The sequence below is a fragment of the Meriones unguiculatus genome, chromosome 18, assembly GCF_030254825.1.
Source record: "Meriones unguiculatus strain TT.TT164.6M chromosome 18, Bangor_MerUng_6.1, whole genome shotgun sequence".
Lineage (NCBI taxonomy): Eukaryota > Metazoa > Chordata > Mammalia > Rodentia > Muridae > Meriones > Meriones unguiculatus.
Window position 1 is genome coordinate 58,039,317 of NC_083365.1, and position 18,395 is coordinate 58,057,711.

The 18,395-nt window shown below is 39.1% G+C and overlaps 1 protein-coding gene across 1 annotated transcript in view; it reads right to left on the reverse strand.

The window, feature by feature from the left end:
- LOC110560660 (contactin associated protein family member 5) overlaps positions 1-18,395 on the reverse strand; it is a 755,447-nt gene that overhangs the window by 38,696 nt on the left and 698,356 nt on the right. Inside the window, exons 20-21 of the mRNA XM_060371591.1 lie at positions 13,197-13,327; positions 5,729-5,813 (exon numbers count right to left, since the gene is read on the reverse strand). Coding sequence (XP_060227574.1) covers positions 5,729-5,813; positions 13,197-13,327 — 216 coding nt within the window. The remainder of the gene's footprint in view (positions 1-5,728; positions 5,814-13,196; positions 13,328-18,395) is intronic.

Genomic DNA, 18,395 nt, shown 5'->3' on the forward strand with positions numbered 1-18,395 from the left:
AGTACCAACATCTATTACTTTCTATCTGACTGCACATCCACTGTGACCATCTGTTTCCCAGTCCTACTGTGACTCCTCTACCATGACAGACTGTACACTACACTATGAGCCCAAACAACCCCTTTCTCCTTCAAGTCTGGTAGGTCAGGTATTTTCTCACAGCAAAGAGATAAGTAACTAATAAAATCACTATATATGTTTCAATGAGAACCCACTCCATGTTAAGCCAATATGTTTGTCTCTTCCTGTGATCAGACTGAGCAAGTGTAGATCAGCAGAATAGGACTGGAGAGCTTCAAGGAGGAAGGCAAGATAGCTTTAGAATGTGTTGTGATGTATGCCCTAAATCAGCACACTTAGATGAGGCCCTCCAAAGTTGTTCAGGGAGTTTATTGCTATTACAAGAATTCAGTTCATTGCCTTGTCAGTATTGACATTTACAGTACTAGGTCAGACTCCCCAGGCAAAGGGCAAAGAAGTCAATAGTAGTGCCCTGGGCAAGATGAGAAATGCCAGCAAGAAAGACTAAAAACAGCAGCATTGTGGAAGCTTAGAAATAAATTCTGTCTTGAAATATTACATGGCCCCACACTTCCTACGACTTGCTGGTCAGCCAGCTAACACACTCTGTAACCTTGACTCAGCAAAGAAGTTTGATTAAGCCTAAGGAACATTACTTATCCTCTGATCTCTGCATGTACACACTCATACACATACAGGCACACAGACACAAACAGGAATCTAAGATTGATGGTAAGAAAGCTTTAATAAACTTTTCTCCCAGATTTCTACATTGTCAGTTAAAATGACTCAAAATACTTTAAGTACATAAACTAGTTAATAGAATAAAAATATTCACAGACTAGACACACTAAAGTACAGTTTTCCTTTATTAAAAAGAACAAACGTTTAATGTCTTATTTAGTGTCAATAAACAAGAATCTAAAATATTTTAGAATATATGTGCATATTTTTGATATTACAGAGTTCCATCTAGGCAGTAAGACATCGTGCACTATTAAAGTTTGGGGTACAAATGGAGAGGAGTGAGGAACAACTACCACAGAAGGAAAATCTCCTGAGACAAGGGGGAGTAAAGGACAAGTCATGCTCACCAATGGTGTGATCCCAAGTGGAGAGAAAAAGATGAATGTAAACAGTATAGGAAAAAGATATGGAGTCAAGGAACTTGGGAAGAAGAGGGGGTTAAGCAAGAAGAATGTGTGGGAGAGAACAATGAAGGTGAGTGTGAGGAAACTATGAAGTCAGGAAGGAACACAGAAAATAAAATCACATAGCGCAGTACTAACGTTGACAGCATTTCTTCTGAGAAGGTCTGCCAAAGGCTTTAATGTCATTGAGCTTCAGAAATCAAATTGTTCTGCTCAGAAAAAAACGAGAGACTGAAATTATCCTAATCAGTATCTCCATGTGACACCTGGTAGAAAAAATGCAAATTTTACCAAGAAGGAAGTGCTCCATTTTCAACTTTCCAGGTTCGCAGAAGTCAGGTCCAACTAAATATGTGTATACATGTGTGTGCACATATGCACACATCCCTATACACTCAGACACAGCCCACACAGAATAAAGAAGCTGCCAGAGGAAAATTTTAGAAAAAAACGTAGTAGCAGAATTGGATCCCCAGAGAGTCAAAGAGTGGAAGTGGCAAAGGCAGGGTGTTCAGTAATGATTATCACTATGCTTTACAAACAGATGGAAACCAAGGACCAAAGGTTTTCTTAATTTAGAGTTTTGGTGGCCAAACAATAGAAATAAAGACAAGCCTGTTTGGGGGCATTTTGACTTCCAAAAGTCTGTCTGCCAGCAGGCAGTGTGTGGGTTATTGAGGCAGCTGTGGGACCAGTGTCCTTCATGGCTGCATTTGAAACAGTTACCATTCAGAGTTGACTTCTGGCTATACCACAGCAGGATGGAGCACTGCAGACCTCTTGTTTTCTGTGCGGGAATGCAAACAGCCTCTGAGCAGAAATCAAGGTTTGTAGATGAGCCTATTGGGAAGACTCCTCTCTTATTATTTTTACCAACTCATGCATGGTGACTCAAGGACCATCCTTGGCTATCAATTAAAGATGGCAGTGAGGCCATGTTTGCATGTGGAGGACTATAAATATATTTTGAACATCTTAAAGGGCTTGATCATGTATGAGATGACAGACTATTAACTTGCGTTTGTTGACCATCAAATATTAAGACTTTAGGTTTTGTCCATGTTAAGATGGAGCCTTAAGGGTCCATAGCTTATAAAAGTCTAAGGCTATACTACAGATTAATAATGTTATCATATTTAGAAAATAAAACCAATCATATTTTAACTTTTTGATAGTAAAGATATAGCACAATGACCAAGTTTTAAAATAAATAAATAAATGCCTCTAAATTTAATACATCTTAATTTAGGTTATTGGTAAAAACTTACACGTAGTAACCTCTGAGTTATGAGTTTTAAAACCAACAATATAGTAGAACAATATAAAGCAATTTTAAAATTACATTTGAATTTATTATAGCAAACCTATTAGCCAGAAAGCCTAGTGGTGAATCTGGATCATAGGCAGCTCATGGCAGGAGAAACAGCATTTATTAATTTAGAAATTGATAAAGATATAGGCAGTTAGACATATATTTTAAATTAGCTCAATTAGAATAGAACTTTATAACTTTGAAATTTTAGCATTATATAAAAATTATTTTGAACCAGAGTTGAATCATATATATTGTAAAACGTAACTTTGATTTTTTTTATAAAAATACATGCCAATTTAAAATGAAACTTTTTGCTGTCCTAGTCTAAAAGAAGATAAAATAAACAGAGAATTAATTATGATTAAAATTGTTCATACCACGTGGTCACCTTAAGGTTTACGGTTTAACTTTAGGATTTTTATTTTTTTTGAGAGTATAAAAAGAAAACAGTATATTTACTGAGATAGCAGGACAGAGATAAACAGACAAGGCTTTGAGGAAAGAGAAATAGGAAATTGTTTTTTACTTCACAGATTACTATTAGTGTTACTGGATATTAGGTATTTGAGTAGAGCAAATATAGGTGTAGAAGCCAGAGGTTCCCTAAGAGGAGAGAATATGAGGAAAGAGAAATAGAAATGAACCATGCAGCTAGTGTTTTGTCAAAAATATAGCATGGCAGGTCGGGCTAAGCCCAAGAACCTAGGTGCCTGGTACCAGAGCTTTATCAGCAGTAAGGCAGACTTCTCAGAGAGGAAATCGTATCTGTGGAAAGGATAGGGGCCAATAGGCAGCTTTAAAATGGAGGTAGGAAGGCGGAGTGGCCCTTTAGGATCTTCAGGAGACTGCAGTTTTGCAGTTCTGAAAACAATGGGACAGAAACAAAGTAGTAAAAAAAGCTGGCTGTGGGGGAAACATCAGCGTTTTTTGTTTGTTTGTTTCATTTTTATAATCAAGATGACACAAATTATGTGACTTGATTGGCCTGAAAGGAACAGGCTAGCTTTACAGGTTTCTTTATAAATTCTATAACCCATGTTAAACTAAATTCTCCCAGCACTTTTACAGAAGGCAGGAGGAAGAGCGGATGAATTGAGACAAGACCCCACCCCCTTGCAAAGGAATGTGAAAAGTCTCCTCCCAGCTCTGGAGGAGTGTCCAGATCTGCAGTCGAGATAACTAACTTTGCTTAGTAATCGGTCCAGCCATCATAGCTCCCCTACCCAGATAGGGGTGGGACCAGATGGACTTGGTGCCTAAAATGAACCAATCATTTTAAAAGTCAACTACCCAATCCAGTGTTGCCAAGCTCACAACCTCCAAGTTTCCCATGCTCCTTCCTTTAAAAACCTCAGACTTCTCTTCTGGCTGTTCTTCGCTGCTTTTTGTGGGGAGCAGCCTCATCCTACAATGGCTCAATTAAACCTCTTGCTATTGCATCGATGATTGGTCTCCTGAGTTCTCTTCACCTCCCTTAGGAAGTTAGGGTCCCCACCTTGTGCCTAACATTATGGTGCATGGGCTGGGAATATTGGGGTGCTGAAGGGAATTTCTGGACACCAGCTATTGGAGGATTCATCTGAGCTCAGAAGCAGGTACCGCGGTTGAGTTTGTCTTTGTCTCTCGTCTGTTATGTGTTTGTTTTGAATGCTATTTACTGGCAGTGGCAGGGCGTACCGACGGTGGCAGCAACGGGTTTCTGTCTCCCCTGAAGCTTTGCTTCTAGTCTGGCTCTCGAGAATCAGAAGAGTGATTTGATCCACTCACGGATGCAGGGTGTGACCAGACCAGGTGCTACCAAGAGAGCCCTTCCCAGCACAATGCACCAATGTTAGGACCAATGAAATGTTGGAGCGCACAGATTTTATATGAAAGAGGTTTAACGGATAGAGATGAAGAGAGAGAGAGAAGGAGAGAGTGAGACATGATGGGGGAAGGGACGGGGGCACCCCAACAAAGAAAAGGGAAAGAGCAGGACAGAGTAAGAGAGCAAGAGGGCAAGAGAGCAACAAAGTGGCAGGTTGATCCTTTTAAGGAGCTAAACCATGCCTATCAGGTGCTACACCTGGTGGGCAACATATGATGACGACATAGGTCGATAGGCAGCCCAGAAGCAGGATGCCTAAGAACTGACATTACCTAAACCTTGATAGAATTCCTCTAGTTTTCTCTAAAAAGGCCTACGAGCCTTTGTCTAGAGTCGCCATTTTGTAGAATGGTTTCACCCCGGCATGCAGGTTTTTACAAAATAAAATACTCTTGCCAAATGCATATGTGAGTGGTGGTCTCCATGTGGTGATTTTGGACCTTACAGCTTGATGAGAGGAGAAAACAGAATCCCTGGAAACTTTAATTCGAATCTTCTATACTCAGGTAGGAAGCGCGAACAAGAGATCCTGTTTCAAACAAGCTAGAAGAAGCAAGGCCAGAGGCAATTGACCTTTAAAAGCGTCTCATGCCACAAGCTTTTGTAGAATCATACATATGAATGTGCACACTCAATATATATTGCACACATGAAGAATACTTAAACTAAAACTCTTTTGTCTGTTCTACACAAAAGCTCACATAAGGCTTGAAAAAGATAAAAAAATATTAGAAGTATGAGAAAAGTTAAGACATAAAGCAAAGGCCTTTTGACTATATTACTTGTAAACAATATATTTAAGCTCTAAAAAAACTAGTTAAAGATCATATACCACTTAAGATATCTAATTATTTAGGAAAGTATAAAAATTCAGTGTTATACTGAAAATAAATATTCTCAGATAGTGAAAATTCACAAAACCCGATGGAAAACAAGAAGATAATTCTGTCTTTCTAATATGAGTTTCAATCCTCATTCTGCTGATAAGCTTCCTACTTCATCCCTTTAGTTTAAAACTAAGGAAATTCAAGTAAAAAGTTCACTATCTAAAAAACAATTAATAATTGTGAAATTTAAATTAAAATGTTATTTTACTTTATTACTTGATTACGTTCTCCCTGGATTACTAACAATTAACCAACAAAATAATTACCACAGATAACCAAACATTAGCCATGAACTAACCAATTAATAAAATAGGCGTGAATAGGTTTCTGCACCATTGCTACATGTGTATCTTTGTTTATCCTGTTTCAAACATGCATCAAGACATCAGATGGAAGCAGGGTCCTCAGATGAACACACCAAAACAGAGACTACAAATCCATTAATCTTAACAAAGGCCACTGAGAAGTATAAAACAGAAAAACAGACCTGTGACTTTGCCTAGGATGAGTGACCTCGCCGTCCGGAACTCGGCTCCTGGGGAGAATTTATAGCTGAAGAGTTGCTGGTCTATCTGTAGGAAAAGGAAACAAAGCCATCACCCCAGGTTTTCAGAAGGTGTAAAGCACCCCCACTTGTAACAGTCCCTCACAGGGCAGGCTCTTCTCTGGAAATTCTCTCTCAGGAGAGAGTCTACCTGCCCCACCAGTTGTCGCACAGTGCACATATAGAACCTTTCTTTCTTCTTGCAAACAAAGGTCTTTCACAGGTTTCCATTCCCTTTGAAACCCCACAGAGCTATTTTCCGATATTTATGTCCTTGCTGAGAATTTCTCACCAGATCCGTCTCTGAAAACAAGTAAGCAAGAGAAGCCCATCTGGTACATTGAATGAGACCCAGCAGTGCTGCCCATTTTCACTTCCTCCTCCCCTCTTGGTCTAACAGCCACCACCTTTTCCTTTTCCTCCATATCCCGGACCTGTTCTCAGGTGTGGACTATAGGACTTCCTAGTAGTGAAATGTAGTTTGACACAGTGTGGCTACACGTACTGCTGCTCCAGACAGGGCTGGCTGATCACCTCACAGTGGGAGGCTTTGAGTTCTAGGGAGCTCCTTTAGCAATCACCTCTGGCTTCAGCCACTCCTGGTTCTGATTGCTCCCCTCTTGTTTCTCCTTCCTGCACTGCCCACCAATCTATTTCCATTTTTCTCAGTCTACTCAGATCCAGCAGATTCTTTCAATCTCCATTTTTTGGGGGGAAAGAGTGTGAGTACGAGTACATTATTCACAATTCAGCAGACAATTCCAGGTGCCATTTCTCAGGCAAGTTCCACTTTTTGTCTGAGACAAGGTCTCTCTTTGGTCTAGTGAGAGACCAAAGAATTAATTTTTTATTTTTATTTATTTATTTATTTATTTTTAGCTATTGGTTTTAAATCACAAGCCTGAACAAATGCCAGACATGTAGAGACATGTGGAGCCACCTGTGGGGAGGAACCAGCCTTACTGCATTCTTTTCCTGCCCAGTAGAGATACAGTTGCTAGAAAACCAGCCTAGATCACCTCTCTCCCCTAGGACAGCCAAACAAGGGAAGACAGACCACTAACGGTTTGGGGGGCCTTACTATAGCCAATCAGTTCAAAATGCAATATTCCCTTTTGTGTTTCTACCAGTAAAAGCTTGCCAGGCAGGAATTCCCCCGATTTGGGTGCTCTGGGAGGAACTGGAATCTTTAAATCACTTGCCTACCCTGAGCACTGGCCTCTCAGCTCTCAACCACTGCGGCGATGAAGGTGTAAGCCCAAGCTATAGCTTGTAATAAAAAGATCCTCATGTGTTTTGCGATGGACTCAACTCCAAATGTTATTTTGGGGTCCTGAACGTGACCAAATAGGCTAGGCTACTGGACCAGCAGGCTCCCAGGGAACAGCTTGACTCTGCCTCCTCTCTCACCCTCACAGGGATGACAAGCATCTCTTCTACATTGTTATAAGGCTTCTGGGATCTGAACTCACATCTTCATGCTGGTAAGGCAAATGCGTCATAAACTGAACCCTGCCTTTTGTCCTCCAATCTCCAGTATGAACATCAAAACTATACTATCCTCATCATTTTATAGGACAGAAGCCAGGCAGGAGGACAGACAGTCATATAGTGGGCTGAGTGAGTTAGCTCTGGGTAGGGAAAACCAAGTGGATCAGGCCTAATACCTGATCTTCCCATCTAGGTCCTACTTCCATAACTTTTATCTATGTCCACTGAGTGACTCTCTTCAGGAACCTCCTAACTTTGCAGTTATCCTATAACTTTAGAACAAGCTATTAACCCCTAGTGTATGATTTATTTCTGTTTCATCATTTTTAATTAGACTGTAATATTTTCTATTTAGTGTACAATGTATGAAACAGTACTCAAATACATACTACCAACTGTTTTCTCCTTACAGTGCTATGAAATAAATCAACAGAGAAAGAAAGGCCCACCAACATGAACAACTTAGCCAAGTCCCACATTAATAAGTAAATAGATGTACATGGCCATGGTGTCTCTGGACTTGGGATCCCTTTCTGTGTCTCCACGTAGTCAGGTTTGTCTACCAGTCCTTGAAAAGGTAATTTTAGCAGGCAAATTTACAGAAATGGGAACATCCAAGAGTGTCAGGGATCTTAATTGGTGGCTGAGTGCAGTGATAACGACATGTCCTTTCTTTCTGACTGGTATGCAGCTTCCTGAAATGCTTATTTCAGGTTAACCTGGGACTAGGGATAAATGCTTATTTCAGGTTAACCTGGGACTAATGTCTTGCTGCTGTTGTTGTTGTGTTTGTTTGTTTGCTTGCTTGCTTACATTGAACAATGTTTTTCTAGATTGAAAAGAAAAAAATATATATAGGATTGGGATAGTGGTAGGATGGTTCAACAAACCAACTTGACGATAAAATCAAAGTCTCTACTCTTGTCTTTTCTGCTTTCTTCAGCACTTTGCAAATAGCAAGTGGCTGCTTATTATCAACTATTAATTGATTGGTGAAAATTACATAGACAGAGAAAGGAAACACATATATTTTACTGGTCTCTCTGTGTTCTACTTTTCTTTTTATTTCTGAAGTTGAAAGAAAAAATAAAGGTATTAAAATGTCATTTGTGAAATGTGCATGAGAATATGCCCCATTTTTATATCAGGGCTTCATTAAAGTTATAAACAAAGTGTTGGTTGTATAATTTAATCAGTGAAGTATTGGTCACACGATTACAAGGACCTGAGGTTAGTCCCAAAAGTCATGTAAAATGTCAGGTGTGGTGGCATGCATTTGTAATCCCAGCACTTGGGAGGAAGAAGCAGGGAGATCTGTTGAGCTGGATAGAGAGCTAACTTAACCCCCTTTGTGTCCTATGAGACCTATGGTCCTTGGATCATAAATAAATAAATAAATAAATAAATAAATAAATAAATAAATAAGGAGGTCAGTGCCTTCTCAGAAAATGAGATCTGCTCTTGTCCTTGGGTCCTCACACGATACCCACACATATTTACACAAACAGGAAGTTATAATTACAAATCCTATCATTCACCAATTAAGGAGCTGCACTTCTTACCCTACCCCAAACATGTTCAAAGGTATTCCCTTTACTCATTTCAGGAATAGGTAAAGGGTTAATTTCTGGTATATGAAAAATATTTGTGTTGTATATCTGATAACTTCTTCTGAACTTCCATCTAATTGGAATAACTGATAATCATTGTTACCTTCTCCCATGGGCCACATCAAATTATTCCCCATTGCTGCTACCCTGAAATTCTCTCTATGGTTCCCCATGCGGCAGGTTTCAAATGACAGAGAATCTTTCTGGCAGATATTTGCCTTACATCTCACTTCTAAATATACTTTTCTATGCAGTGACCTCAAGGAGTTTGAAAAGCAAGGCTGCAGCCAAAATACCCCCAAGCTTAAACCCTAAAGTCATACCACTTATTTTGGTTTAAGAATGAGGTTGATAGAAACTAGAGTTGCCTGGAAGAGAATTTCAATGAAAATTTGCCTACATTGAATTGACCTGTTGGAAATGTCCATAAGGAATTATCTTAAGTTAATTGATGTAGGAAGACCCCTCTCCTGGTGGGTAGCATGGTTCTTTAGGCAGACAGTCCTAAAGTATATGCAAGTAGAGAAATCAAGCTGGCATGAGCAAGTAAGTGTGTATATATACATTATTTACTCTCTGCTCTTGAATGTTGATGTGACTAGTTGTTTTATGTTCCTGTGACCTTGACTTCACTCTTATGGTGGATTGTAACCTGAAATTATGAGCTAACGTAAACCCCTTCTGACCAAAGATGCTTTTTGTCTGTGATATTTGCTATGATAAATATTACAGCAACAGAAATGAAACTAGAGCACCTTTCCTTCCCCACAAGGTCACATCAATCCCTGTCACATAGCACCTGTAACCATGTGTAATCTACCCACTTAGTTTACAAATATTCACTGAAGACCTGCTGCTTGGGGACTGTTTGGTAAAGAGGGAGCTCTGCAATAATCAATGCAAAGTAAGTTTCTGTTTTTCTCAAGCTATTCTAGAATATTCTAGAAGGTTACAGGACATAAAATAAATAAGTAAATTATATTCCATGTCAGATATCATGAGTTACTAAGAGAAAACAGTAAAATGAGTTAAGGATAATAGGCAGTGTAAGGGAAAATTCAAGGTAACAGATTACAGGACACCAGGAGAGGTCTGGATAAATATAGACATTAATACATTAGCAAATGCACACCACTCAAAAAGATAAGATTGCAAAAAATATGCATAAGATAGGCAAATACGTGACTATAGCGGCAAAGTACTAGGAGTCTAACAAAGTCCTGTGTGTACCACTGGGTAGGGGAGAGGAAAGAAGACCCACAAAGAGACAGTCGTGATCAACTAGTGGGGTAGAAGAAAGCTCAGGGAACAGGGATAGTATTCAAGCAAATTGTAAGTCAAGTCCCAAAGGGTGAGAGCAATCTCTACATCAGATGTCAGTGATATAACAAGAGAGTCAAAGGCTGGCATGCCCCATGATATGTAGCAACTGCCTCTGTTGTAGGAATGCTCAGATCCAGTGAACCATGGAGTCGGCCTGGCCTAGCTGCCATGAGGGGCATATATCATAGGGTTTGGGGGTTAGAAACTGTGACTTCTGAGGCACTATATACCTTTCAGTTCCTGAGAAACTGAGGCACTTTCTCAGATAATGAAGTGTTTTTCTGTTTGTTCCCTTACAAGTCAAGGTGGCATGGATGCTTAACAGAACAGTTGATGTTAGCCTTTAATTTTGTGTAGCTTGCACAGCTTGCAAAACATCGTATCTTGGCAACTACAACTGTGTCAATCCTGGCAATCACAATCTGCATTCTGTTTCTGATAAGGGTATAAAAAATGTGATTATGCTCAGTAAAACTATCACAGCCTCAGTCTTTTTGTGGCCCCTCAAACCTAAGTCTGGTTTCATACTTTGACTGGCCATATCAGTAATCTTGGCCTAAGTGAAATATAGTATCCTACATGGAAGCTCATTAAGTTTGGTAAGTAAATAATTAAAAGGCTTCAGGAAGTCCTTGAAGTTTGTAAGATATGCTAGGACGAGGCCCTTAGCTCCCCACAATTAGATGCCTGAAACAAGCACATTCCTAAGTATCAGTACTTAAGTACTTTAAGTTGTACAGTGCATGCCAGGCTGCCAGGTTAATGACTTGCCACCTATGCTGGAGTGGATTTTATTGATGTAACTCTCTTTAAGTCACTTCTACTCCCATAACCCCTCCTTCGTAGTCCTGTTAGCAATCTCATTACAACTCATTGGTTCACTAATATGGGCTTAGTGCCATTCTTACGTTGGGTTTGCTGTTTGATTCCTATATGGAGTGAGTAGACATTTTTTTCATGCTTCCCTAGAAATATTTCACACAATGCTTCACCAGTAGATCATGTAAAAGTAACTTCATGTCATGAGCAGTACAATATTTATGTAACATGGTGGGACTAAGAAGAAAGATGGTAAAATAATTTTGATTGTCAGCTACATGGAACTTAGAATCACCATGGAAACAAAATCAAGCATGTAGGGAAGCTTAAAGATTTGACTAATTGTGGTGGAAAGACCCACTAGAAATGTATGTGGCACCATTCTGAAAACTGGAATTGCAGAATAAATACAAAGTAGAAAGTAAAATGAACACCAGCATTCATCTCCATCTGCTTTGTGACTGGGAATGGAATGTGACCAGCTCCCTCATTATCCTGTGGCAATGATGTATATGTACTTGCAAACTGAAAGCCAGAATTAATTTAAGCTCTTTCTTACAAATTTTGTTACAGTGAGGAAAAAAATTAACATGGAAGATGCACTTGGGGAATATGTATATATCTAATCTTCCAAGAAATTTGGCAATAAAATTATAAAGTTTACCAATGTGAAAAGCTGATGAGAAGTGGATTTCTTCCCTTGAACCAGAAACATCTCTGTTGGCTTGCTTTTTTCTTTTTCTTTTTTCTTTTCTTTCTTTTTTTTTTTTTTTTTTTTTGGTCCATTTAATAATTACTTGGTTTGTGCTTTCGGGAACTATTTGGTGGAGCTAGGAAGTTGTTAAAAAGATTAGAATACAGGAGGATGTTGGAGCTGTGTTTGTGAGAAGCCCATGAGATTGGACTCACAAGCATTAGCACAGGCCTTAGAGCTCTGGGCTATTGTGTGTATCTGTGAGAGGGAGAGAGCACACAAGCTCTCAGGTCCAGAGAAGAGGAGATAGGCTAATGAGAATGTGTGATGCCTCTTCTAAAGGATACATAGTTCACAGAGAAAGAGAGAAGAGTCACCTTCTGAAAGAGAAGAGGCCATTGCATCTGTTGGTGGCCAGTAAAAAGGAGAGCATTTGACTTGATAAATTTGGAGAGTACATGATGTTTTGTTATTATTATTTTTTTATTATTTATTACAATTTATTTGCTTGTATCTTGGCTGTGGCACTCTCGCTCATCTCCTCCCAATCCCATTGTCCATTTCTCTTCTCCTCCTTTGCCTCTCTCCAGGTCCACTGATAGGGGAGGACCTTCTCCCCTTCTATCTGACCTTAGCCTATCAGGTCTCATGAGGACTGTCTGCATTGTCTTCCTCTGTTTGAGGTAACTGAGAAGCACAAAGACACACATGGAATATACTCATTCATAAGTAGTTATTATACATATGATATACGAGAGTACATGATGAGTAGATTAAACTCACCTAAGCAAAATGATAATTGCCAAGCTGATTAACATTTTCATTTTAAGTTATGATCAAAGAGGGGTGGTGTAGACTTTGGCTGGACTTTATTAAAATCTGTCCTGCTTTGCTGTTGGCTCTTTAGACAGAGTCACTACTATTTCACAAAAAGACTACCACATTTTCTCAGACAGCTTTGACTATGCACACATGAAACCTTAAAAAACCTTCTCTATCTTTTTTACTCAGCCAGATCTTCCTTGTCATCAAGACCCAATTTGCACTAGGAACTAAGTAGTGATGTGGAACAGAGACCTGTGTCTTCCCAAGAGCATCTATGTTACCTGTGCCCTCCTCTTTACCCACGTGCACCCTATGCCCACTTTTGCTGCAACCCTTCCTACAGTACTTTTGTCTTTGCACACATCCCTTCTTCACTCAATCTGATTAAGAGTTGTTTAAAATTGAGCAAAATTAGAATTTCAAGTGTTTCCTTCTCTCTAGTACTTTCTGATGGAATACTCAGAATTTGAATTTTAGCTCTATCCAAAGTGATGACAATGTCAGTGAAAAAAAAAGGACCATAGCTAAGGGCTGGACTGGAGTCTGGGGAAACTCTATACTTCAGTATGGGCTTGAGTCAGAATCTCAGACATGTTTGGTGGAGAAGCCTTGGCATGTAGGCTGAGTGGAAAGTTGAGAAGTGAAGTACCTGAATGGAAAGTTCTGGCCCCTCTCGGCTAATCTTCACCTGATGAACCCTTCTGTTGGCCAAATTCTCTGTGCTGATGGTGAACACATGACTTTCTTCCTTGCTTAGTCCATACCGAACTTGTAAACTTCCTTGAAAGAAAATAAAGGGGGGTGGGGATAGAATTAAGAATAGCAAGTACAACATAGAAAGATGTGATCAAAATGTTCATAAATTGGTCATTTTTGTTTTATGGGTCTCAATAACTAGGTACTAATTATTTTTAAATCCATACATTCATCAGAGTTGAACTACAGACTTCTGAATGCAGATATTAATTAAAGTGACTGCGTGTTGTTTTTATAGAAGGCGATATTTTGTTGTGTATGTACCATTTAAAATGCTAGTTTGAGATCATCACAATGGTATAGACTTGTAATTTCAGCACTCTGCAGGTTGAGGCAGGAAGGTCAGTGTTTTAGGATAGTTGGATTACATAGTGAGACTCTACTGAAAAAAAAAAACAGCTAGAAAGAGGAGAGAGAGATGGAAGAAAGGAAGAAAGCAGGGTACAAGGATGGAGGAGGAGAACGGAAGTAAGAGATCTATTTTGATAAGCACACCCAATGTTTTGTAATGAGAATGTGAGAACATGAACATGACATGGCTACTCTCCTTCCTCCTTCTGAGCTTGAGAAAGCAGACACTTCTTTGTGTTTATTCACTGGTATGTAATGTAATGTCTCTAGTTTAAGCATGGTCTGGTTAAGGCATGATAAACACTCTAAATATTATATCTCCTTAGGAAATTCAAATTCCTTAGAAGAGCATTTTTCAAGTAATTTTCAAGGATTGTTCACTATCCATGAGGTCAGGAAATCAGGCCACTGAATCTTAACTTCAGAGCTTATATAAGGAAAGAAAGAGAAAGGGGATTTAGAAGAGTCTGGAAAAGCATATGAAAGACTTTCCTTTCTTCTCTCTCTCTCTCTCTCTCTCTCTCTCTCTCTCTCTCTCTTTTCTTTTGTATGTGAGGAGCAGGAAGAAGATCCAGGAAGACAATGCACTACAACATAAAAGAACAGATAATGCAGTATAAATATCATTTTTTTTTCCATTTGAAAGCTACTCTATATGAAAACAGGTACTGTGGAAGACCACTATTAATTGGCTTCTTTTTCCCAGGCACATTTGCTCATTTCATCTCTCCAACATCTTGGCTGAATTAGCTGGATGAGCAGACTGGCTCAAGTGCATAACTTATGTTCCTTTGTCCACTCCTGTGGAGTCAGCTGCACTGTATAATTGAATTCTTCCTCAGACACCAGAAGCTCTCTCTTTGAGTACACAAACAAGAGAACAGAAAATGTGAATAGAGTATGGTGTCATTTGCTGAGTGACATGAATGAGAAAAGTACATTTACTCAAATTTAGGTCAATAGTATGATTCTGATCCATCCATTTACATTTCATCATCCATTTGGCCTTTATCAACACATTCATTTTTTCTATTGCTGTCAATCATAAGAAAACTATAGCCTGTGTTGGTTGAAGCGGCAGTCTCTGCAGGCAACAAAGGACTATGCATGGAGAGGACCTAGACCCCCTGCTCAGATGTAGCCCATAGGCAGCTCAGTCTTATGTGGGTTTTCTAGTAAGGGGTGCAGGGCAAGTCTCTAACATGGACTTAGAGGCCGGATCTTTGATCAGCTCCCCCTGGGAGGGCAGTCTTGCCAAGCCACAGAGGAAAATGATGCAGCCAGTCCAAATAAGACCTGATAGACTAGGGTCAGGTAATAGGAAAGGAGGACTTCCCCTATCAGTAAACTAGGGGAGGGGAATAGGGGGAGAAGAGGGAGGGAGGGTAGAACTGGGAAGAGATGAGGGAGGGGAGCTACAGCCTACATACAAAGTGAATAAATTGTAATGATAGAAGATAGATAGATAGATAGATAGATAGATAGATAGATAGATAGACAGATAAAGACTGATATTCTGAAAGATCATCCCAGTGTTAGAATCCTCTTTTCCTTTCTCTGTATCTTTCTGTAATAGTTAATATTCATTGCCTCTATCTTCCCGAGAGTTCTCCATGTCACACTGATCCCTCAAAACTACACAATGGTAAACACTTTAGGTTTATAGTCCCAGACATAGCAAACTGTCACAGGGAATGCACTGTCAACATAACAAACTAAAGAAAAGGCTAAGTGCCAGGTCAGAAGTGTATTGAGAGCAATACATCATACTGCATTTATCTCCCACATGGTATCATTTTTCTCACCAGTACACACTAGCAGGGTTGTGCATATTTATTTCTTTGCATGAATACAGAGATTTGCTCTTTACAATGCAGAAATTAAAAATAAAAGCAATTGCTGAGATGCAGATAGCTCCTCTTTTCCAAATATATTCCTGAAATAAATATTTGTAACAGAATGCATGATGGTCTCCACAAGTACCCCATAAAATTTCAGTGGGTTCTTTTAACGTTGACAGGCTCATATTATATCTATCTTCTTTTCCTTCCTTTTTTTATACCTTGGATCCAAATCTATCTTTATTCCCTTCTACCTCTATTTCTCTTGACCGTCTCTCTGTCTCTCTTTCTCTGTGTGTATGTTAGTGAGACAGAGAGAGAGTGTGTGTGTATGTGTAGTAAAGACGGTTGATTACTTTCATTCCGTCCCTTTTCCAACAGAGAAGGACTGAAATGACTGTCAAAAGTTTTCTGTACTCCACACATGGCATGTCTCGCTGCACACCCATATAGAAACACACAGTGAATATATTAATATGATAAGAGAGTCATTTATTGAAAATGATAGAGCAAAATTTCTCCAAATGATAAAAAAACCTCACAAATACAAAAACACTAGAACTAAGCCTACTAATAAGGTTGTTTTTTCAATGTAACTACATTTACATCTTAGTAAGTGCACTTCTCAAACTGGACAGAATCGCATCACTTGCCTTACTAAACAAGTGTAATCATAGTAGAGTTTCTGCCTTCCATGTTCATCTAGAAAGTACTTTACTTTTTTCCCTTTATTTTACAGATATGAGAAAACAAACCAACAAAATCCAAGTGTTGTGAATTGAAGAACTTCTTAATGAATTTATTTAGTTTTTAGAGTCAGGTATAGATACTAAATCTAGCTCATTCCAGAGGTCTTATGTGTCCTTTAGAATGCAACATCCCTAAGTACCCAGTTATCCCTGTGCAGAGGGCCTTTCAGTGGGGAGAACTTTACACCTTATTCTCCTTACTTTCCCCTCATCTTGCAAAATTTAACATGATGTTGTTTCTCTCAGGAAACCACCTGGACTCTCTAAGCTCATAGGGCTGTTATCATTTCTATCCTAACAAATACTGTGCTATATTGACCATAATCTGTAAATTCTCTAGAAGTCAGGACATATCTTTGTGGTGGTGGTGGGGCATTAATTTGTATGACTATAAAGTGTGCTTATATGCCTGTGTGCATACCCGTTTGTGCACCTGAACAGGATAAATAAAGCTCAACACTTAGTGTCTGCTTTGATTTATCTTCACCTAAATTTTTGAAACAGGGTCTCTCATTGGTTGACTTAGAGCTCACTGACTTGTTAGACTGGTTGGCCACAGAGCCCTATAAATCCTCATGACTCCACATTCTCAGCACTGGGATTTTAGATGCAGCTCACCAGACCTGGCTCTTTCATGAACACTGGGGATCCATGCTCAGGTCTTCATGCTTCCACAGCAAGCACATTTTTGACCCAGTCATCTCTCCAGGCCCTTAGTTCTGAGTGCTGTGTTTTTCTGAAGTGTATACCTTTAAAGAGTTTTTAATCTAGTTGAAGGAGACTGAAGCAACAGTCTTTTCTTGTGCTGTGACATGTCTGTCAGGGATAAGGTACTTAAGCCCATATTAATCATCTTTGCCACTGAATTAGGGAGTAAAACTTTCAGGGGTGAGGATGTATGTTAATAGTAAAGCACTTGGTTTTCATATGAAAGACCCAGCTTGGGTTGTATGCTCATCGCTCCAAAGACAAACACAAGCAAACAAATAAAAACCAACCCATCATCATTCATTGACTGAGCATATTAGAATCCTACGCATATTCTCGAGACTTTCCTGTATTTCTTTCTCATCAGGGCTGCCACCTAAAAACTCCACATATAAGACCTGCTAGTCTACATAAAGTCAGCCTTGAAAGTATACTCTTCCCTTGTACTTTAAAGTACCTTGTCACTACTTCTTGCTGTGAGTGCTGGTGACACATCTGATTTAAGTCATTTCTCTCCATCTTTCACTTTCATGTATTTTTATACTATATAATCAAAATAAACATGCAACTTGTGAACCAATACCATTGCTTAAATTGTTTCAACAGCTCCCCAATGGCCTCTGATTATCTCAATTATTTGGAAGAAGACCATCTTTCACTATGTTCCTTTAAACATAGTTCATTGTACCCTTCCCTTCACCCACTAAGTTCCCTGAGTATCATATTTTCTGTTTCCCTGCTGTACCAAGCTTGCATAGAACTTTGACGTATCTCACTTGTTTCTTTTTTCAGCTGGATTCTCCTATACATCTTTTCCAGGACACAATTCCTTGTTCACTAGTTAGGCCCAAATCAGTGATTTATTTTATTTTATTTTTATGCATGCATACACCAGTTTTCACACTTCTGGTCAGTATCTATTGTGATAGAATCAATATCAGACTCCAGTATTTGTTGTTGCTATCAACCACAGATCTTCCATTATATGAATCAATTATGTACCTCCCCATGCTTTACCTCTTCTTTTAATTCTTCCTCTAAGATCCTGTCTCCTTTGTAAGATGTGAGATTTAGATTCAAACTTCAATGTCTCTCAGGGATATAAAATCATCATGGATGTAAAATAATATTGTAAACAATAGTATTTACAAGAGAATGGCACTGGCATAGAATCATACATCTAGATCTAGATCTATGTGAAAGAATAAAAAGCTCAGAGCTAAATACTTACACACAAAGAAGAAATCTCAATGCCTAAACATATTTGTGTTCGTTCATTGAGAATTTCATAGGTGTATTCGCATCCTATCCATCACACACTGACCCTTCCAATTCCTCCCAGTCTAGTTCCTTACAAATGTCTAGGAATGCACAAAGGGACATGGACCTCCTCTTTAATAAATGGCGATGAAAGAATTAATGAAGCACACTTGAAAGAACAAA